Source organism: Canis aureus, chromosome 38 (assembly GCF_053574225.1).
Source record: "Canis aureus isolate CA01 chromosome 38, VMU_Caureus_v.1.0, whole genome shotgun sequence".
NCBI classification, from domain to species: Eukaryota; Metazoa; Chordata; class Mammalia; order Carnivora; family Canidae; genus Canis; species Canis aureus.
This window is the reverse complement of record NC_135648.1, coordinates 18,041,437-18,065,440: the sequence shown is the minus strand read 5'-3', so window position 1 is coordinate 18,065,440 and position 24,004 is coordinate 18,041,437. Positions and strand designations below refer to the sequence as shown.

The window sequence follows — 24,004 nt, the reverse complement described above, 5'->3', positions numbered from 1 at the left end:
CAAGAAAACTGGGCTATTTGTTGGATTTACAAATGAGATATCAATCAAGGGGCTTGCACTGTAATTCAGTCATTTTCATCAGCTTTTTTGGTGACCAAGAGCCCTAAATACTAGAATAGAATGGTAAATATGGCCACTTAAAAATCTACGTTATTATTGATCTTTCCGAGATAAAACTTGAAAATTGCTACTAATAGTAAATTTTAGCCAATTCTATAACCAACCACAGATTAGATACACATGATCACTCTGATGAATGAAATACTTTAATTACCTTTCCTGTGCTCTGTAAGATAGTTGTTCGTGTCCTCCACACTCTCTCTCTGCTGACAATATCCCGTGTCACATCTACCTCAGCATCCACAAAACTTCTCTGTTTAAGGGCAGTTATATCATCATCTAAGTCAGTCTTGATGGTGGATCTTTTCTTAGCCATAATTTTGGCTTTGATTGCAGCAATTTTTTCCACTGACATAGCTTCAGACAAAGACCTGAAAGCAAATTCTTTTTTTAAAATTTTTATAGCAAGGATCTCTTGAGCACATCATATTTTGTTACGTTTATAAGTTCTTGGTAAATATGCTTTACATGGCAATAATTAAGATTTCTTCTTATCTAAAACTTACATACTTGGCATTTAATAATCATCTAAGATCTATCAAGAGTCCATGTAGAAATATTACTCCATGAGCAAATCAGTAACTTCTTAGAAGGATCAATACAACAAAAATCCTCACTTGTGTTCATCACTTCCCCCGCAAAAGGCAGAACCTATTAATATAGCTGTTTTCCTTAACATTTTCTCAGACCTTAATTTGCCAATGCCTCTCTATACATACAAATTGTAAATACAAAAGCACACACCACCTTGTGTATGTGAAAAACTCATTCTGTAAGAATTTAAAATTTAGCTTTGCCTTGAAATTTATTTCAAGGTTTCAAACCCGTATGTCATTATATATAATACCCATTCTATAGGTGACAGAGAGTTTTATATGCCACATCAACATATATTCTATTTACTATCTGAAAGATTAAGCTATATTTTGCAGTTTTCTTTTTCTTTTCTTGATTTTCAAATACCAGGCAAAATAGCAAACAGGGGCTATGCTTTGAGAACTATAAAAAAAAGACAACGCAAAGTATACATTCCATTAAGATGGTTAGTTTAGTGTCATTTTTCACAAAATGAGAATAAGAGACAGGGTCTGGGTACCTTAACAGTTGACAAAACTATTACTCTAATCACAAGAGGATAATCTTGAAATACGTTTAAACAACACCTGGAAAAAGGACAGGAATTCCTGCAGATTTAAATATGGTAGTATTAGTATACTAATTTATTAATAAGGTATGAAGGTACTTTATAGCAGATGCTCAATATGCATCTAGTATTTGACTCATTTTATATAAGGCTATGCAATTTTTCCTTAAGATCTAAAGCATACCAGCATAACTTAAACTCAAATACTTTTCTAAATTATAATCAAACATGAATTGGACTTTCAATCATGGGAGTTTTACTTCCAGCTTAAATGAAGTAGCCAGGACTGGATTAACCCTCCTGCTTTAAACCAACCAGTTAAAATACATAAAACAGCAGCTTACTAAATACCTGGTATCAAGCAATGAAAGACCATAATCACTGACAATGGAAAACCAGATAAAGTGAGCCCTATGAATGCTGCAGTTTGCTACTTTTTAAGTTTTCAAAATGGTATAGGGAGGAGAATCCAGGCAAAACTACCTAATTTGAGAAATGGAGCTGAGAGTCCAGCAAACCAAGGTGGCTGAAATTGATAGGCCCAAGTACCTGACAAGAGCTGCAATGAAGGTGCCCATTGAGTATTCAAGGAGAATACAGATTAGCACAGGAGTATGAGGAAACAAGAGCTGGGGATAGAAACTATCCAACAGGATTAGAGGGAACAATGCCTAGGGCTCACAGAGGATGAAGAAAAGTTCTTGTTCCCACCAGCCAAACTGAAAACCTCACATCCATGGGGCAGTAAGTAGAGTACTCCGAATGGTTTTGTGTAGGCAATGGGCAAAGAATAATTATCCAAACTTAGTGCTGCTCAAATAACAAACCTTAAGTCGAGACACAAAAGGAATAAACTATTTCCAAGTGATGTTACTACATTCCAGAAACAAAACTAAAGAAAATTTAGAAAACTATAAAAATACCTAGCACTCAGTATGGTAAAATGCAAAATATCTAGTACCTCAAGATCATAGGTATGTATGTAAAGACACAGGAAAATGAGTGGGAAAGAGGAGAAATCTAAATCAAAACCAATTATAAACGGATAAAGATGCAGGATTAGCAAACAAAGAAATTAAAATAATTATAACTCTATTCCACATGCTCAACAAATTAAATAGTGACATGGATTATATATTTAACCAACTTGCACAGATTAAAAAAATATATAATGCTGGTGACTATAAATACATCACAAACATAATTAGAGAATATTAGTGAATGACACTAGGCAAAATAGCAAACGGGCTATTTTGGAAAGTATCCAAATGAATAGGGGAAACCACCCCCCCCCCCAAAAGGAAAGAAAAAAGATTTTAAGAAACAAAGCTAAAAACCTTCTAAGTTCAATAAAAATTATGAACACAAAAATTCCCTCAAAAAGCTCAATGGACTTCAAGCACAAGAACCAAGAAGAAAAGGCCACATTATGTGACAATTAAACAGCTCAAAAACTATAATAGAGAAAACTTTTAAAGTACTCAGAGGAAAAAAAGGACACATATCATTACAAAATTTTAAAAATTAAGAAAATAAGGATGACAGCAACAATGCAACTGAGAAGACAGTGATATAATTAACATCTTTAAAGTACAGATGGTCCTAACTTGTAAAAGTCTCAGAATTTTTCAACTTCACAATGGTATGAAAGTGATAATGCATTCTGTAGAATACTTTGTACTTCAAATTATGATCTTTTCTCAGGCTAGTGGTAAGTATGTGGTACGATGCTCTCTCATGATGCATGACAGGGGTAGTAAGCCACAGCAATCAGTCAGCTGTGTAATCACCAGGATGATAAATTGATACATTTAAAATTATTCTGTACCCAACCATCCTATTTTATATATACTTCAGTACAGTATTCAATAAATTACATAGAATATTCATAACACTTTTATTATAAAATAGGCTTTATATTAGATAATTTTGTACAACCATAGGCTAATGAAAGTGTTCTTCTAAGCATATGTAAAGTACCTGAGGCTAAGTTATGATGTTTGGTAGGTTAGGTATATTCATTACATTTTCAGCTTACAGTATTTTAACCTTAGGATGGGTTTATCAGGATGTAACTCATCTTAAGTTAAGGAAGACCTGCACTTAAAAAGATATAACTTAAGGGGCACTTGGGTGGCTCACTTGGTTAGGCATCTGCCTTTGGTTCAGATCATGATCCCAGGGTCCTGAGATCGAGTCCCATATCAGACTCCCAGCTCAGCAGGGAACCTGGTTCTCCCGTTTTCTCTGCCCAGCCCATACTCATGCTCGCTCTCTCTCTCTCCTGCTCTCTCTCTCTCTAATAAATACATACAATCTAAAACAAACAAAAATGATGTTATGGGGCACCTGGGGGGCTCAGTGGCTGAGTGTCTGCCTTTGGCTCGGGGTGTGATCCCAGAGTCCCAGGATCAAATCCCATATTGGGCTTCCTGGAGGGAGCCTACTTCTCTCTCTGCCTATGTCTCTGCCCCTCTCTCTCTGTGTCTCTCATGAATAAATAAATCTTTAAAAAAAAAAGTAATAATAAAAATAAAATAAAAATTTTTTAAAGTCAAAATAAAGACTTTTTAATAAAAAAGTTGAAAGAATTTATCACCAACAGGTTTATTTAGAATCAATCACAGCACAAAAAAGAAATGTTAAAAGAAATCTTTCAGCAAGGAGGAAAGAAACACGTAAATAGATTTGAACAAAGAAATGAAGAACAATGGAAATGGTATCTAGGGATTCCTCAGGGCTCAGTGGTTGAGCCTTTGGCTCAGGGTGTGATCCCGGAGTCCCGGGATCAAGTCCCATATCGGGATTCCTGCAAGGAGCCTGCTTCTCCCTCTGCCTGCGTCTCTGCCTCTCTCTCTCTCTCTGTGTGTCTCTTATGAAGAAATAAATAAAATCTTAAAATAAATAAATAAATAAAAAAGAAATGGTATCTAAATACGTAAGTTTTTTAAATATTATTTAAAACTCTTTAAAAGATAACTAAAGAACAACAATAAATACTGAAGCTTACAACACATACATACATATACCATTTTAAGGTTCCCATACTACGCACGAAGTAGTGTAACACTTGCAAGTAGACTATGATAGCATAAACCATGCATACTAAAAGTCCTAAAGCAAATACTAATAACAAAACAGTTATAACTAGTAAGTCAACAACAATAAGAAAAAACAGAATTACAGCCAATATCCATTTATTCTAAATAAGAAGTCCAAAAACAGGACAAACAATAAATAAGCAAAATGGACTAAAACTAACCCCATCAATAATTATATTAAGTATAAAAGATCTAGACACACAAGAAAAGCAAACTATAAAGACACATAGATCAGCAGCCTGGGTGGCTCAGCGGTTTAGCGCCACCTTCAGTCCAGGGCCTGATCCTGAAGAACCCAGGATGGAGTCCCACCTTGGGCTCCCTGCATGGGGCCTGCTTCTCCCTCTGCCTGTGTCTCTGCCTCTCTCTCTCTCTGTTTCTCATGAATAAATGAATAGAATCTTTAAAAATAATTTTTAAAAAGACACATAGATTAAAAGCAAAAGGATTCCAGTTTTCAAATGAAAAGTATTCTGGACATGGTTGCACAACAGTACAAAAAGACTATGAACCACACACTTTAAAATACTACGAGATGAGAAACTTTATGTAATGTTTTCTTACAACTTTTTTAAAAGTTTTTTTTTTTTTTTAATTTTTATTTATTTATGATAGTCACACAGAGAGAGAGAGAGGCAGAGACATAGGCAGAGGGAGAAGCAGGCTCCATGCACCGGGAGCCCGACGTGGGATTCGATCCCGGGTCTCCAGGATCGCACCCTGGGCCAAAGGCAGGCGCTAAACCGCTGCGCCACCCAGGGATCCCTTACCACAACTTTTTTAAAAAGTGAAAGGTTAAAAAGCCAAAAAGAAAGCCGGAGGGAGGCCTAGGTGAATATAAATAAAAGTAGATTTTTTTTTTAACAAAAAATATTGCCAGAGATAAAGGTCACTCCATAATGATAAAAAGTTATATTCATCAAGACAATAAGACCCTAAACCAAGTTTCAATACTTATCAAGGATTCAAAGAATATATAGATATATTGATATATCTATTGATATAGAATATTTATATTCTATAAAATATAATCATACTTTGGAATAGATTGGAAATCAGTAGCAAAGATCTTTAGAAAATTCCAAATATTTGGAAACTAAATAACTCACTTGCAAACAATCCATGAGTAAAAGAAAACATTAAAAGGGAAATTAGTAATTTTCAACTGAATAAAAATGAAAACACAACACACTAAAATATGAGATGCCATTAAAGCAGTAGAGTGTAAGCTGAATATTGATTTCCCTCTAAGAAATCATAAAAAAACACAGCATATTAAATCCAAAGTAAGCAGGGCACCTGAGTGGCTCAGTGGTTGAGCATCTGCCTTTGGCTCAGGTAATGATCCCAGGGTCCTAGCATCTAGTCCCACATTAGGCTCCCCACAGGGAACCTGCCTCTCCCCCTCTGCCTGTGTCTGCCTCTCTGTGTCTCTCATGAATAAATGAAAGGATAAACAAACAAAGAAATAAGTAAATCCAGGGTAGGCAGAAGGAGTAAATCATAAAGATCAGAACAGAAATTGAAGAATCAAAAAAGAGGGAAAAAATAAAGGAAAATCCCAATCTGATTCTCTGAGACGATCAATAAAATCTGCCCATTTTGGCCAGGCATTAAGGAAACTAACAGAAAACACACAATTGCTAATATCAAAGAAGGAAAGAAGGGACACTGCTACAATTTCTAGACATCATAAAAGGGCCTTATGAACATTATGCAAATAAATTCGACAATGTAGATGAAATGGACAAATTCTTTCAAAGAAAGAATGAGATGGGATGAATACTGGGTGTTATACTATATGTTGGCAAGCTGAATTTAAATTAAAAAAAAAATTTTCTTTAAGAGAGAGAATGAGAACCAGAATAGACCTATAATTATTAAACAAATTAAATACGTAGTTGAAAACTTTGCCTGAAATATATGAAAATAAATAAAACTATTTATTTAGTTATAGTACATATAGTACAGACGGCTTCATCAATAAATTTTCCCAAATGCAGGAGGAAATAATACCAATTCTAAACAAACTTTTCCAGAAAATAGAAGAAAAGGAAATATTTTCCAACTCATTCTGAGACCAAAATTATCTTGAAAGGAAACAAGACAAAAACATTTCAAGAAAACTATAGACCTCATAAACATAAGGTACAAAAATTCTATATAAATTTGTAAACATCTAATTCAACAATACATAAAAGAATACTATCAAGATCGTGGTAGGCAACTACTGAAATGATTAATAATATCCACCTCTTGGCATTCACACCGATGTGTAATCCCCTTCTTGTGGCAGGGGGTGCTTAACCTTGCTTCAAACTTGCTTCTAACAAATAGAATGCTGTACAAGTGTGAGGATGTCACTCTGAAGATTTGGCTATAAAAAAATTACTTCTATCTTGATTGATAGCTCTCTTGTCCTCCTGCTTGCTCACTCTGATGAAGCATGCTGTAATACTGTGAAATATTCTATGGAGAGATCAACTGGGCAAAGAACCAAGGAACTCCTCTAAGTAACACCTGAGGAACTGAAGTTTTAGTCTAACAACCAATCCATCAGGAACTAAATTCTACCAACAACCACATGAGTGAGCTTAGATGCAGATCCTTCTCCTATCAAGTCTACACATGAGAACACAGTCCTGGCCATCCTGCAATGCCATGAGAGGCACGAAAGCAGAGAAGCTAACTAAATCATCCCATGACTCTTTGCCCACAGAAACCATGAGATAATAAATATATGTTGGTTAAGCCACTATGTTTCAGGTTAATTTATATTCAGCAAAATAACTAATAAAATAATGAAATATAGTTTATCCATGAAATGCAAACATCAAAAATTAATTTAAATAACTATATTAACAAAAAACCATATGATCATTTCAGCAGAATCAGAAAAGCTCACTGTGACAGTAGCCAACATTCCTTTCTTATAAATTCTCAGCAAACAAGGAACAAAAAGATTATTTCCTCAACTTGTTGAAACAAAGAAACCTAAGCTAACATGCTTACTGGTGAAAGAGTGCTTTCTCCTAAGATGAGGAACAAAACAAGAATGTAAAAAAAAAAACAAGAATGTCTAATCTCACTGCTTCTTCAACATTGGATTAGTGAGGAATCAGCAAGTCTAGCCAGTGCAATTAGGCAAGAAATGAAAGGTATCCAGTTTAGAAAGAAAAGAGATAAAAAAGAAACATGTATTTTATGTGTAGACCACATGATTATCTATGTAGAAAAGCTAATAAGGGCTACCAAAAAAATTACAAGAACTGATCGATGAGTTTAAACATGATTCTAGGATACAAGATCCATCCCCAAAGATCGACTGTATTTCTATCCTAACAATAAATGAAGAATTGAAATATTTTTTAAACAATCACTTAAAATAACATCAAAAAGTATGAAATACAAAAAAAAGGATGTGTAAGACCTATACACTGAAAATTATGAAATGTTAAAAGAAACTAAAGATCTAAATACCTCCATTAATAAACAAAGAAATAAATATATAAATCAGAAGACTCAATATTTCTAAGATGTCAATTCTCCCCAAATTGGTCTGTCTACAGATTCAGTGCAATCCCAATCAAAATCCCAGTAAGCATTTTGGAAGAACTGACATGTTAATTCCAAAACTCTTGTGGAAATGCAAAGACCCTGAAACGGCAAAAACATCCTTCAAAGTGAAGAGCAAAAGTTGGAAAGCTAACACTGTTTTTTTTAAAGATTTTATTTATTTATTCATGAGACAGAGAGAGAGAGACAGTGAGAGAGAGAGAGAGAGAGAGAGAGAGGCAGAGACACAGGCAGAGGGAGAAGCAGGCTCCATGCAGGGAGCCTGGCATGGGACTCAATTCCTGGATTCCAGGATCAAGCCCTGGGCTGAAGGCAGCACTAAACCGCTGAGCTACCCTAGCTGCCCTGTTTTTAAAACTTATAAAGAAACAATAATTACAGTTTGATACAGTCAAAAAGACCAACAGATCAACAGTACAGAATGGGTCCGGAAACAGACCTACACATGAACAACTGATTTTCACACAAGTGCAAAAACAATTCATTGGGTACCAATAGTGCTGAAATGCACAAAACTGAACTTCAGTATCTAGATCATAAAAAAATATATGATTTTGATCCATACTGTATATCCTACATGAAAAACTAACTGAAAGTAGGTCACCTTAAATGTAGAACCTAAAACTAAAAAATTCCTACAAGAGAATATGAAATAATCTTTGTTGGCTTTGCTCAGGCTATGTCATAAAAATTTAAACAAGCTGCTCTTCAAAAGGTAGCCAGGAGAATGTAAAGACAAATCAGAATGGGAGAAGTATCTGCAAAGCCTCTGTATGAAAAAGGACTTCAACAAACCTTCAAAACTCAATAGTAACAATCCAATTTAAAAAATGTACAAAAATCTGAACACACTTCATCAAACATGGTAAAATGGCAAATAAGCACAAAAAAATGCTCATGACATCACTAATCATGAGGTAAGTGCAAGGTAAACTCACAATGAGATACCATCTCATACCTATTAGCATGGCTAAAATTAAAAAGCCTGACCACACCAAGTGTTGGCAAGGCTGTGAAGAAACTAGAACTCGTATGTATTCATGTTACAAATATGAAATAGTACACTTTGAACAGCTTGATTTCTTAAGAAGAAAGACTATACCACTACACAATTCACTCACCCCTCTCCTACGTATTTACTCAGTGGAAATGAAAACTAAGTCCATAAAAAACTTGTACACAAATGCCCATAGTTTTAGCTGTAAGAGCCAAAAAACAGCAACAAGTAAAATGTCCACAAATAGGTGCCTGGAAAACAAGCTGTGTTACATCCATATGATACACAAATGGACTACTCAGCAATAAAGAACTATTGACACATCCAACAATATGGATGAATCTCAAAATAATTATGCTAAGAGGCCAGACTCCCACAAAAGTACATACTACATAATTCCATTTATATTTAACTCTACAAAACACTAATTAATAGTAACGGCAGATCACTAGTTGCTTGGAGAGGGAAGGATGTGGGGATAAGAAGTGTGGAATCTTCTACCTTTCTACCTAAAAGGTACCCAAGAAATTTATAGAGGGATGTTATATTCATTATCTTATTATAATGGTTTCACAGATGTATACATATGTAAAAGCTTATCAACGTATGTTAAATATGTACAGCTTATTGTTATGTCAGTCGTCTTCGATAAAGCTTTTAAAAATCAGCATTGAATTTTTAAGTTTGGATAAAACTTCCAAAGCACTATATTGTGCCAAGGAAAAATTAAGAAATGATTCTAATTATAGTAAAAATCAGAGATCAACAAAATAAGACCACAGGCCAAATCCAGCCATGCCATTTCTTTTAGGAATTAAGAAATCATAGACTACTTTCCCTACCACAAGCATTAGTTACAAAAAGACCCCACATGACCTTAAAGCAAAAAGTATTTAGTATGTGTCACTGTACAAAAAAAGTTTGCTGACCTCTGCTATAAATCAACAAGAGATCACAAAATAAATGAGTGGCTTGGTAATAGAGTAATTATAAAATGCAAAGATCAATATGGTAATAGAACCAAGAAGGCTTTCATGAAAGCATAATTAACGTCGAATCTCTCTTACCATAAAACATGCCCACACATCTTTTGAACTTTGGGCACAGAAGCATATAATGAACGTAAAAGATAAAGATAAATGGAGTTAACATATTAAAATCTCCTTTCCCATATACACTTAACACTTTCTACTAAAGAAAATCTTACCTAATCTGTTCAGTCTGTACAATCCCTTCTTTGTGACCCTCCAAACGAGCAGCCAATCTCTCTTTATCAAGGCGCACACACTCTTCATCCTGAAAATAACCACTAGTTAATATTTTAAATTTTTATTTAACTTTTAGAACAAATTACATGTTCCTTACATAAGTTCCTTCCTATGACATTCCAAGCAACACTGGCCTTTAAGATTACTTTTAGTTAAAGACAACAGTAATACATACCTGTTGGATTACATAAGAGAAGAACTGATTAAAAAGCTTACCAAAGAACTTCAGCAACTTTTTTCTACAATTAAATATTCTTCTCCTAATGTATCATAGCTACTTTCATTCATAAAGTATTACGCCACAAATAAATTCCTTTTCTTCAGGAAGGTTTATTACTAAATTTTATGAAAAGCTTTCATCAGTCAAAAATTTCATTTTGGAGATAGTTTTGTGCATCTGTTGCCCCAGGTCCTGAATCTACCAGATTTTTGATGACCAAAGTGAAACTTGAATGGTTTTCAAAGCATGTTCCTTAGAACATCAGGCATTTCCTACAAAGTGCCCCATGGGCCACTTCTCTGAATTCAACTTTGGTGGCTCAGCTTTTCTCTAACCTATATGTTAGAATTTCAGATAAAATTCAGTCTGAAAAGCGGTTAAAAACAAAACTTGATCTAGTTCAATGGCCACATTCAACAAATGAGAAAAACTAAGAATCAGAGTATCTATGACTAACAAAATATGATATTGTATAAAAAGAATCAGTATATTCAATGTTGTGCTCCATCCAATTCAGGCTCTAATATTAACCTATCATTTAAAAAGACATTTTGCTGACATAAATGCAAAGACAGTATTTTAGCAAATTGCATTAAATTTTAGCCATGTGTAGTGAAGGTATAATACAAATCATTCAAATTCCTTAGGAAACTACTGATTTTAAAGACAAATGCAGTCTACATTTTAATCAGAATCTTTGCCCTCAAGATTTCTCTCTCCTAGCATAATGCCTTGCAGGTTCCCAATATATATCTGCTGAACTAAAAACTGTTTATGTAACACAGCTGTGTAACTCATTTTAACTCTATAAATACTCCAGAAAGAATTTTATTATACTATTTCTTGCTGATTTTTCAAGTAAATGGTATCTTAGCAAATTAGTATTTTTTGACATGTTCAATTTATTTCAAATAATTAAACTATAAATTCTGGTTTTTCCTCTCAAATAGTATCTCTAAATTCACACATTCTGTTCACAGTGGGTCACAACCTTCTTTCATACAAAGAGCTGGTGAAAACTTCCACTTTACTGCTGCAAAATTTGTAGTCAGTATATGTAGTAGAATGGCTGAAAGCCAGATTGTCTAGGTTCTAATCCTGGCTCCATGAACCTCAACAAGTAATTTAGCCTCTCTGAGGGGTTTGCTTATTGATGACATGTATAGTACTGCCAACTTCAGGAGGTTGTGGTTGAGAATTACGTGAGTTAATATAAAGTATGCAAAAACATCACCCAGAACAGAGGAAAAGCATGAGTTAACTATCATTATTATCATTAACTAAAAAACATCAAGTCCATGTCTCAGAGTATGCTTATAAAATCACATTGTTTTAAAATTAAAATTGTATGGTTTTAGCATCAAATTCTATCAGTGATTCTACAGAACATACTAACAACCCTGCCATTTAACAGTTAACTTTTTATCTTTAAGAATGCTCTACTATTTATGTAAGCAAGCAAAAGGTAAAACTATTTAATTTTTATAGAAGTGTGAAAGGAAAAGACTTATGTTTTCTAGTAATGTTAACATTAGTGATGACTACAAGTGTTATTTTTATATTGTTAATTGATACCTGGACCAATTCAATCATTTCTCAGATTTTAAGTGTACCTCTAGTAGATAATCTTCCATTTTCAGGGAATTTTATATGTAACTGATCTGGGGCTTATTAAAATTTTTAAATAAACAGTCTCATAATCATATAATTAAAATTTCTAAGGCTCAACTTTCTTATGCAACACCCTAGCTGTTCAATGCCTTTTCCTTCTAAAGGTAACTGCATTTCTTATACAGCTTCTATTTCATGTGCACTATCCTTATTTGCCAACTTTAGCATTCCACTTGCTGGCTATAAAACATTACAAAAAACACGCAACCTAATACATCAGTATTTTTTTTTTTAAAGATTGTATTTATTTATCTGAGAGAAGGCATGTGTGCAAGCAGGGGGAGGGGCAGGAGAAAATCTCAAGCAGACTCCAGCTGAGTGCAGGACCCTGAGATCATGACCTGAGATGAAACCAAGAGGAGGATGCTCAACTGACTGAGCCACCCAGGTACCCCCCAATATACTTAAGTATTTTAAGAAATAACTATAATAAGCACTTCATGTTCACCGTCTTAAGACTGAAGCAAATTGGGACCCTGGGTGGCTCAGCGGTTGAGCGCTTGCCTTTGGCTCAGGTTGTGGTCCTGGGGTCCCAGGATCGAGTCCCGTTATCAGGCTCCCCCCATGGAGCCTGCCTTTCTCTCTGCCTATGTCTCTGCCTATGTCTCTGCCTCTCGTGAATAAATAAATAAAATCTTAAAAAAAAAAAAAAAGAATGAAGCAAATTCTCACACCATCTTATTCCAGGGGTAGGCAAACTACAACCCAAAGATGGGATCAGTTTGTTTTTTAAAATTTTACTGGAATACAGCCAGTTCACTTTTGTACTGTCTATGCTTGTTTTTGCACTACAATAACAGAGTGGAAGAGTTGGACAGACACTAAATGGCCCAAAAAGCCTAAAATATTTACTATCTTACCTTTTATACTAGTTTTCCAACTCATGGCCTAGCCTAACACTTTCATCAATAGTATAAAAGAAAATAAAGTGATTTGTCTATCACATAGATTGTATGTAAGCGATCTTATAGTTCAAGTTACTATTAATCAAACATTCACTGTACTACAAGTTTTCCAGGAAAAAAGCTCCTAGGATTGCTATGAAAAAGAATTCTTATCTATACACAAACCCAATTTTGTAATACTACAAATCACATTTAAAATAAAGTCCCATTACCTCAATGCGTGGTTTCTTTGCTTCTGCTAAAACTTCATCTGCAGCTCGTTTCACTTTAAGAAAAAAAAAGTAAATAAATATATAGTACTGGAATAAGTTTTTGAAAAGTTCAATATAAATATGTGACAAAACGTACCTTGGGTAGATCGCTGAAGACCTATTTCTAGAGGGGCACTTCTATCTATGCTTGCTGATGTTGCTGAAGATTTAAAAAGATTTATGTGAGAAGACCAATATTTGAACACATATACTTGACATTATTAGAAGTGAAATACTCAGTATCTGTTATTTCTTACTTTATATACAGTGATTTGCCAGGAAAAAAGTTGTTAAGTAGTCTTGTAAAAACATTTTATTATAAAGATCAATCTGTATTTAAAAGTTGTAAAAGAACAAAATATTTTTAATAATCTAGCTTCCAAATTATTGTGATAAATTGAAATCAACTGGTCACTTCAAAGAACTTCAAAGAACTCCAATATTACTTACCTACCACACATGCACATGAAATGTATCTAAACATAAATACATAAATATATATTTATAAAGGAAAAGGCTTTAAGTTAGCGTTCACCTTAAAAATCACAATTTTTAATTACAATTGTTTAAAAAATTGATTTTAATTAAATCATTTAATTTCTGAATGTTTCAAAATAATGAAATTAACAAAAGGGTGTACTAGTCCCCATCTAGGTAGTTCTCACCACCCTGCATAACTATTTAACGATTAACGATCTCTTGTGTATCTTTCTAGAGTTTCTTTTTGTAGATACAAGATATACATTATACTTTTATTTTTCCCTTTTTAACATAAAAGATAGCATATTATACACACTATCCTGAATCTTTTTTTAACCTCACAAGAGAGCTCTAACACATCAGTATGTACAGAATTCTTCAACTTTCTTTTTAAAATATATATAGTATTTACCGTCTAGATTATACTGTATTTAACTAGTTTTCCCTATCTACTCACAGGCAGTTCAATTCTATTGGTTTTTGCCACTACAATGACACAATGAATAGTTTTGTGTGTGTGCATGCATTTACATATATATATATATATATATATATATAAAATGCTTCATGGATTTTCAAATATACCTCTGGTATAAAGTCCCAGATCCAGTATTTCTGGGTTGATTTTTGTAACAAGAAATACTGCCAAATGTCTTCAGTGGGTTTTTTATCAGTTGACATTATACCTAAAAATATATTCAGGTATCTATTTCCTCAGAGACTCACTAGAGTATATTATTAAACTGCTAAATTTTTATCAAGGCAAAATAAGTGCTATCTATATAGTTCCAATTTGTAATTATCTTACAAGTGAAATAAGCATTTTTCGTATGATTTCATCACCTTTTCTTTGAATTGTATAACTATAATACATTGGGTTGTTGGTCTTTTATGCATGTATTTCTAGGACCACTTCATATTATCAGTGAGACTGGTCCTTTCACTGTGATATGAGTTGAAGTATTTTTCCCCCAGCTTGTTAGGTTTTTTTATATAGAACGTTTTCATTTTTATCAACCTATCACTTGAATAATCCTATTTTTCCCCCACTGATTTGACCTGTGTCAAATTTACATAATTTAATATTTAAGATAAAAAAATCATTCTATCAGTTTATTCACATTTTAAAAATTACTGTGGCTTTAAGTTCTAAACTCTAGAATACTTAGTATTTTCTCATTGCTCTTCTCTAAACTTCTATGACACTTACTTCTACCAAATGGATTTTAGAATCATCATGTCTTGGTTCCAACTCCTCCCTCAAGAAAAATTGTATAGAGACTTTAATTGGGATAATGTTAAATATAAAATCTATGTTATGAAAAAAAATAAAAATAAAAAAATAAAATCTATGTTATGAACTGATATCTTTAAGCTATTACATCTTGTATAAGAGCACGGAATGTCTTAAGATTTGCTCAACTTTTTCATTAAACCATGAAATCAACAATTTGTTTTAAAAGTAGCAAAGTAGGGTAGCCCAGGTGGCTCAGCGGTTTAGCGCTGCCCTCAGCCCAGGGCGTGATCCTGGAGACCTGGGATTGAGCCCCACATCAGACTCCCTGCATGGAGCCTGCTTCTCCCTCTGCTTGTGTCTCTGCCTCTCTCTGTGTCTCTCGTGAATAAATAAATAAAATCTTTTAAAAAAATAAATAAAATAAAATAAAAGTAGCAAAGTAATATACTTGATGACTAAACTTATTTGTCCTATAGAAACTACAAGAAATGATGTGGATGAATAAATGGCAACTTTTTTTTTATGGATTCTGAAAAGAAAAACAATTTATTTGCCTCTCTCCCACTACCCAGCCTATTTGTCATGCTTACTTGAGATGCTTAAAAATAAAGGATCCTTGGGACACCTGGGTGGCTCTGTGGTTAAGTGTCTGCCTTTGCCTCAGGGCATGATCCTGGAGTCCCAGGATGGAATCCCAATCAGGCTCCCTGCAATGGAACCTGCTTCTCCCTCTGCCTGTGTCTCTGCCTCTCTCTCTCTCTCTCTCTCTCTCTCATAAATAAATAAAATCTTAAAAAAAAAAAAAAATCTATTTCTACCAAGTACACCATGATTTAAAAAAAAAAGCCTTTGCCTATCCTCAATTCCATCCTCCTCATAGAATTAGAATGCCTCCTCATTCCTCCAACCTTCTTGTATTAGTCTATCTTACACAATGGTTAAAATGTTCAGAGGAATTTTGCATTTTGTATAGCACCAAGTACAATGCCTTTAAGAATAACCCGTCAGTTGGGCATCCGACTCTTAGTTTCAGCTCATGTCATGATCACAGGGTCATGAAATGGAGTCCCATGTTGGGCTCCGCAATCAGCAGGGAATTTGCTGAAGATTCTCTCTCTGCCCCTCCGCGCGCTCGTACTCACACGCACTTTCTTTCAAATAAATAAATCAATCTAAAAAAAGAATAACCACTCAGTAACTGTTTGCTGAATGTTTAGTGAGGACAGTACAGAAAGACAACTCTTTTTGAATTACGATTTTTATTTGAGAGAGATAGCAAGAGAGAAAGCACAAATGGGGAGGAGAGGGAGAAGCAGGCTCTCCAATGAGCAGGGAGCCCCATGTGGGACCAGGACCCTGAGAGCATGACTCAAGCTGAAGGCAGCCAAACTGAGCCACCCAAGTGCCCCCAGAAACACAACTCTTGATGATGGTCTTTCCATTATGCAAGATACTCTGGGCAAATCAATCTTACTGTTAAACTCGTAGCACACAGTATGTGATAAGACAGCTATTCATGACTTAAAGGTAGTAAATTCTACCCCAAGGAAGTTTAAAACCAAACAGTCTTAGATTATATTGATTTATTTATATTACATTAACTTATTCATATCTATCAAATTCTATTATATATCATTTATATCAATTTATTATATCGATTCATATTTTTTTAGACAGCAAATTAATAATTACTCATTTATACAGGTAAGCACCTACTATTGATTACTGTTCTAAATGCTGGGTATTTAACAACTGTCTGCTTCCTTAGAGTTTACCCTCTAACGGGGCAGACTATATAGAAGTAAACAAATCTGTAATTTCAAGTCAATAAAAGGGATTTGATAAAAAATAAATCAGGAAGATACTGTACTCAGATGGGCATATGTGGGAAAACAATGCTATTTTATATTTTAGAGGGCTAAGTTCTTTTTGACAGAAGTTTTAAGCACAAATATGAATGAGATTCTAAGAAATAAGACATGAGACAATGTAGAGAAATAGAACTGAACACAGAGAAAACAGCGAGTACGAGGGTTCAAAAAGTTAGGATAGGGTAGCCCAGAATGCTCAGCGGTTTGTGAAGGCTTCAGCCCTGGGCCTGATCCTGGAGACCCGGGATAGAGTCCCACATCAGGCTCCCTACATGGAGCCTGCTTCTCCCTCTGCCTGTGTCTCTGCGCCTCTCTCTCTCTCTCTCTCTCATGAATAAATAAAATCTTAAAAAAAAAAAAAAAGTTAGGATAATTAAAAGAATCAGTAAGACTGAGCTGCCATGAGCAAAGGAAGGTTGGAAGAAGATGAGGCCACAGAGATTCAGGCAGAAGCAAGATCACGTAGGTCAGAATAGGATAAGGAATGTGAGCTTTATTCTAAGTGTGATGGGAAGCCATAGAATGGGCTGGAGCAGGTAAGTGACACAATCAAGTTTATATATGTTTTCAAAAACAGGTCACTCTAATAGGTCAGCAAAAATTATACTAGAAAATACAAAGTAGGGACCTATAAGACCTATGCAAGTCTAAAGGGAAAGGATGGGACAGGGTGGCAACAGAGTGGTTAAGAAATTGTCATACTTTTAAAGCTAAAGAAAAGGATTTGTTCATGAAATCAAAATAATCAAAGATTTCTCCACGGTTTTTGGCCTAAACAACTACATGAATGGGATAGCATTTACTGAGATGGGAACACTGGGAGACCAGATCTGCTATTTTAGTTTTGTCTGAGGGAGAATGGAAGGAGGGAATCAACATTCTATTTCAGATATGTTGAATTTCATATACCTATTAAATATCCAAAGGAAGATGTGGACAGTGAATTTATAATTTGGAGCTTAGGAATAGGTCAGTGTTGAAGATAAGGGAGTTATGCAAAATAAAATGAGAAATGGACAGCGAACACAAATAGAATTAAAAGAGTCTGGTGCCCCAAATGCCAAGTGAAGAGAAGCGTAGTAGTCAACAGTATCAAATGCAGTTAAGAGGTCAAGCAAGATATGGATAAGAAACACCAAAGGAAATGGTAACCCTAAAGTCCGTGTCGACCTTACAACAGTAATTTCAGTGAGACGGTGAGTAGGAAAGCCAGATTGGCGTGAATTCAGGAGGGAAGCAGTGGTATTAAGCAACTGTTAACAAAGAATTTCGCAATAAAAAGGAGAAGACAAATTCAACAGTAGATACTAGGAATGTGGGGTCAAAAACTGTTTTTAAATGAGAGATCTTACAGTACGCATTTCAAAGGGAATGATGCAGAGAAAAGGAGAAAGATGATGATGCAAGAGAAAAGCAACAATTTACAAAGGCAAAATCTTTGAAAGTGTGAGAGGAAATGGAATCTATATAGACAGAGAAGTGGTAATTGACCGTGGGAGGGAAAATAGTGCATTGACCGTAACAGAAAAGAATGGAGAGCATATGCACACCTATGCTTCTAATAGGTTAATTTTTTAGTGGAAATACAAATTCTCTTCCGGTTGCTTATTTCACAGAGGAGGGAAAGAAACAATGGCTATTTAAGAGTGAGAGCAACTTAGAAATTACTCACATGCTTCACCATTGAGATATCCAAGTAGATCTTTTCGGTCAGGTCTTCTAACCACAGGAATATTTTCAGTCTGAGGTCAAAATTTTAAATTAGTTATCAAATCAACAACAAGTATAAGAAACATAATAAAGACAAACATTGTATACTGCCTGAATTTTATTCCAACATATCTCAGTAACATTTATTTAGGACTTCATCTTTAGGGAACTAGGCTAAAAAAACCTAGCAAAAGTCTTAAAAATTTTTAAGAATATTAATTTTTAATAACTTCATTTTGAAATTCAAATAAGATATATAAAAGATAACCATCAAAAATGAAACAATGACTCATCCTTCTTCAAAAAATCAATTCCAGTCTTTTTTGTTCCCTTGGCTTAAGTATTTTTTAATTTTACTCATGATACTTTTCACATTTTAAGCAATTATCTTTTTAGTCCTATTGCCTGCTCATTATAGATTTCCAAGTACCTTCTAGCCTCAAACACAAAAGAGACTTCCTCAAAATATTCTACTTGAACTCTGAAATATACTAACTTAGCCATTAAATTAAGTTTTCATAATTAACAATAGATATGTGTTATTTAAGCATGAAAAAACTTAGGACATAATATAGGACAACATTAATGGTGGTTTTTTACTTTCCACATTACACATTTCTTTTTTATCCTTGAATGTATACAAATTCTGTAAGGAAGGGGAAAAGATTAAAAAAATTAAATCTGGAAAATATATCTATTTTGGTAAAATGGATAATTTTCCTTTAATCTCCTACACTAGCAGTTTTGTAAAGAGGTATGCAACACAAATAAAACTGTATACTTTAGTCACCAAGTCATCTTGGGGCCATGAATTCAACGAATCCACTAATTATCACAATCTCTCATATCATTTTTATAATGTAAACAAATAACTGAGTACAGGAATGACTGGTGGCTGCCAAGATTATATAATTAAAATCCCTCTGTCATTTTATATAACAACAATGAAGCAACAAGTATTCTTTGGCTAATTATCTCATACTGACTACTGATTAGATTTCACCACACCAAACATTGTACACACTCTCCCTGATGTTAGAAATAAACTATATTTATATTTAGTCACTTAAAATTAACCTTTTTTTTTTTTTTTAAAGGGCAGGCTAATTTTTAATTTCTGCTAGGAGTATAAAATTTAAGAGCCAACAGATTTGTGTGTGCTTGTTTTTAAAAACTAGTCTACTTGGAGTATATCATAAATAGTTAAAAGATTTGAATTAATTTCCTTTAAATTACTGTTTCTGGGAACCCTGGGTGGAGCAGCGGTTTAGCGCCTGCCTTCGGCCCAGGGCGTGATCCTGGAGACCTGGGATCGAATCCCACGTCGGGCTCCCAGTGTATGGAGCCTGCTTCTCCCTCTGCCTATGTCTCTGCCTCTCTCTCTCTCTCTCTCTCTCTAACATAAATAAATTAAAAAACTCAAAAAATAAATAAATAAATTACTGTTTCTAAGCCTGATAACATACTCCACCATTTGGTTACTAATGAATCATGTCTATATAATAAAGCCAATTGAGAAAGAGAGAAGTCCTACGCACGCTAAAATAGGAGCTATGGGTCAGGAAAACTTATTTCAGAAATGGCCTGCTCACAAGAAAGAGCAAATAACACAAAAGAGAAAAAAACTACATTTATAGAACTCTAGAATTACAGAATTCTGCCCTTTCAATCTGTGACGTATTTAAGAAAAACAAAAGACTTAAGTAGCATGTGAAGAAGGTTCCTAAGTTTCACAGTAACAATTACAGCCATCAGTTGCATGCTACTATCATCTCCCAATATAATCTCTAAATCTAAACCAAGTATCTGGATCATCTTTATTACCACAAAATGAATGAACATAGCCAACAAAATATTCTAACTACTGCCTAATTCAGTTTTTAAAAGATTTAGGATGAGGTAACATAAGTTTATAGAGATGCGGTTATTTTTATCCCACTATTTCCCAAATCCCAAGTAGTTTCAAACTGTATTTTTTCTATACGTATTAGATGCTGAATACTTCCTACTCAGAAAAACAGTGGTCAAATACTAAGATGCTGAAAGCAAGCAAAACTGAAAACAAATGAGTTTATCAATAACGTATAAAGGGTTTATTAAACTAATTAAAAATTTAATTTTAAAGTTGTCTATTAATCTTATTTTTGATGCCCCCAAAAAAGTTTTCTTGAGATTAAACTAGAGTTCTAAATATCAAGTGTCCTTCCACAGGCTTATGAATTTCTAAAAACATTCCTACAAATGCCTTCAAAATTTGTTCTTGTAAACAGTGTCCACTTTTTACATGAAAGTCACAGATTTAAAAATCTGCATAAATCACAGTCATCTAATTTTGACCCTCCAGTAGCCTTTCATACAAACCTTTTTTCTTTTGATTTGAAACCCATGAGGGAAGTGATCCATGCCAAATAATACCTACCACCAAAAAAACAAAAACCCAAAAAAGTTTTAAAATACATTTTTACTTACGGCTGCACGTCGGACATAAACAGGATGAGAAAGGTGCACATTATTAAGTAGAAACAAGATAGAATCCAATGTGTAGTACTCTCTGGGTTGGCCTTCTTTTCCAGTCCTGAAGTAATTAAAACAAAATTTTCCCTCAATTTTAATTCAACTCTTTGGACTTCATTATACACATGAATTTATCTATATTTGCTTTGTTACCCAAGAAAGGATTTAACATGGCTAACAAAAATACCCATAAAAGTATGAAATTTAATAAGTGGAAATGTCATTAAAGCAAAAGAACGCAAAGAAGACAGAACAAGAAGCAAGAAGGAAAGCATACCGTATTCACATTCTAAGGTACTATATACTTTTTAGAATTTGGCCCAAATTTGGTTCTATCTGGCCTTTGTCAACAGAGAGAGAAACCTTATCAGTTATAGACTGGAAAGGAGCCACAAGAGAAAACAAACTGATGAGGAGAAGGACAACTATTACCAGTGCTAAACTTACAAGAAATTTATCCTATGTCTCCTAAGTAAGTACTGCTATAAACAACATCCTTAACAACACTCTTACAGTAAACACAACTATGAATTTCAGAGGTGTGATTCTTATGACATCCCTCAAAAATTTAACCAATAGTGTAAAATCACAATGAATTGTGATAAAACAATGCAGTTTATAGGGGCAAGCTTTTTTAATGAAATCACATAATGCTATCTGTTCAACAGTATTCATGTCCAATCTCACCCTTCCTACTTAAATTCTCCTCACCTAAAAACATCATCATTTAAAGTCATCTGAATGCAGCCCAAAATAATCAGCCCCAAACTACAATTCTAGCCTGCATTGCCACTTCTTTAAACTGACATCTTTCAAACCATATTATCACTACCAATTACTGTACGATGAAATATAACATACAGGTAACCAGTTTATCTTAATGATATACGAGAGCAAAGTCACAATGTACTGCCTGCAAGAAGGGACTAACTATTGTTTACAGTTATGAGGTTGGATGTATGTACACACGCATACAGAGATGAACTTAAACGAAACGAAAATATATTTATTGGGGTGATTCACTGTTGTTAAAGCTTGAAGTCGCTCTAAGTAGTTCTTTTTCACTACTGGCTTCGTTGGACTATCGAGAAACATTTCCCTCCCAGCTCACAGGCTGCTGAGCGCACAGTTCTTCAAGACCTACCCCATCATGTCATCCTCAAGTTCTTCACCCATTCTTTAAAGCTTACTCATCCGTGCATGAAAAATGTGTAGCACGTCTACATCCCAAACACACTTCCATGAAACCTTTCCTAACACCCCAAGCTAGAAGTGGTTCCTCTCTTAAGGACCAGAGCGCATTTCTCACCAACTTCTCTGTTTTCTCTCATCTCCTCTTGATTAAGTTAACCTCCTTTGAGTCGGGAATCAAGGTGCTAAGAATTTTCTCTATTTCTCAGATCGAACTGCCTGCCCTACACCATTACTACTTCTTAACCACAAGGGAGGAAAAAAAAAAAAAAAACGCAGGGAACTCAGAATGATGTCACTGCATCAACATGTCATAAAGCTAATCAAACCATAAGCCCTCGAGGCCAAAAGAAAAAAAGTAGCAACCAACAAACTACATCTTCCCTAGCTTTTCATCCACTCTTCCTTCATAAAAGCCCAAGGTTCCCCCCATTCAATCGAGCCAAACGGGTATGGAGGTTCTGGCCCAAGGTTCTAAGCATTCGAGGGAAGTACCAACGACACAGAAACATCACTACAAAGGTCCCGCACGATCATCGGACCTATTTCTGGATAATGTTGCCTCACGACTTGATATTCAGGAAACCCGGCACGGGATCAACATTCTTAAAACCTCGCTCTTCAGAGCACGTTTCCTAAAACCCCACACCACCCTCGGGCTCTCCCCGCCCCCCCCCCGCCCCCATTTCGCCCGGCAACTTTCTCCCTGAGGAAACTCCTGCCTTCCGCCCCCCGCCAAGAGGGGCTGGGAGGACTCTTCCCGAGTGACCCCATCTTTTTCCCGTTCTGACTTCTCTTTGCTCTTCCTGAGGGAAGGAATTACGGAAGGGAAAGCAACAGACCAGGAGCTGCAAGGGGCAGCAGGGATACTTACAACCACACAGGGCAGCCTCCAAGAGAGAGGAAAAAACAACAACAAAAAAAACACCCAAACTGAAGAACACAACACAGCAAGGCGTCCCCAGGACCGGACGGTGTGCCCCTTTCTGCACCTACACACGTTGCTGACACTCGACCACTTACCGGCAAAAATGAACCAGAAAAGTCAGGAACTCCCAAGCTCCCTCTCCCTGTGGCGCCCCAAACACTGACACAAACGGCCCCGTCCAGGCGCACTTCCTCCTGTTCCCTCCTCACCTAAAAGTACAACTTCTTTTCCAGTGAGAAACTTTTACTCAGAGACCCGGTTCTTTTGGGTTTTTTTGTTTTTTGTTTTTTGTTTTCCCCTCCATCCCCCAAAGGGAACCGGGGGGAGGGGTTAGGAAAGAGGTCGCCTGGGGGCGCCCCCCTGTGCCGGCCCTCCTCAGGCCACAGCCGTGCCGGACCTACCCCCAAACCACATAGTTGGTCTTCACGTTCTTGGGCCACGAGAACTCGCCGAAGATCACTTCGTCTCCCTTGACCACAATCTCCTTCTTCTGGATGTTGTACTGTCGCAGGACGCTGAGCACGTCCGCCATCTTCCCCCCCCTCGCCGCCGCCGGCCCCGGGCCAAGCCGCCGCCGCCGCCGCCGCGCCTGCCGCCTTCTTCCTCAGTCGCCTCGCCCTCCTCCTCCTCCGCCGCCGCCGCCGCCGCCGCCGCCGCCGCCGCCGCCGCGCACCAACAGCAGCCGCAGAAGCAGCCGTCCTCGCCTACGACAGCGGCTGGGGCAGCAGACACCCAGGCCGCCGAGGACCCCGCGCTGGAAGGCAAGGCCCCGCCGCCGGCTGCCCGCGGAGAACGCCTGACTGCGCGCCGCCAGCGCCGC

The 24,004-nt window shown here is 35.8% G+C and overlaps 1 protein-coding gene across 7 annotated transcripts in view; it reads right to left on the bottom strand.

Moving 5' to 3' along the window:
* CDC73 (cell division cycle 73) overlaps nt 1–23,779 on the bottom strand; it is a 253,894-nt gene extending 230,115 nt beyond the window's left edge. For 6 of the 7 annotated variants that reach the window (XR_013374102.1, XR_013374103.1, XR_013374106.1 and 3 more), the window contains exons 1-7: nt 23,586–23,779; nt 21,021–21,126; nt 18,514–18,583; nt 13,351–13,413; nt 13,215–13,267; nt 10,146–10,234; nt 275–491 (exon numbers count right to left, since the gene is read on the bottom strand). Coding sequence is in view for 1 of the 7 variants with exons in the window: in XM_077886718.1 (XP_077742844.1) it covers nt 275–491; nt 10,146–10,234; nt 13,215–13,267; nt 13,351–13,413; nt 18,514–18,583; nt 21,021–21,126; nt 23,586–23,716 (729 nt within the window). In the remaining 6 variants the exon portion in view is untranslated. The remainder of the gene's footprint in view (nt 1–274; nt 492–10,145; nt 10,235–13,214; nt 13,268–13,350; nt 13,414–18,513; nt 18,584–21,020; nt 21,127–23,585) is intronic. The other variant, XM_077886718.1, reaches the window with a different exon arrangement.
* Nucleotides 23,780–24,004: the final 225 nt, after the last annotated feature.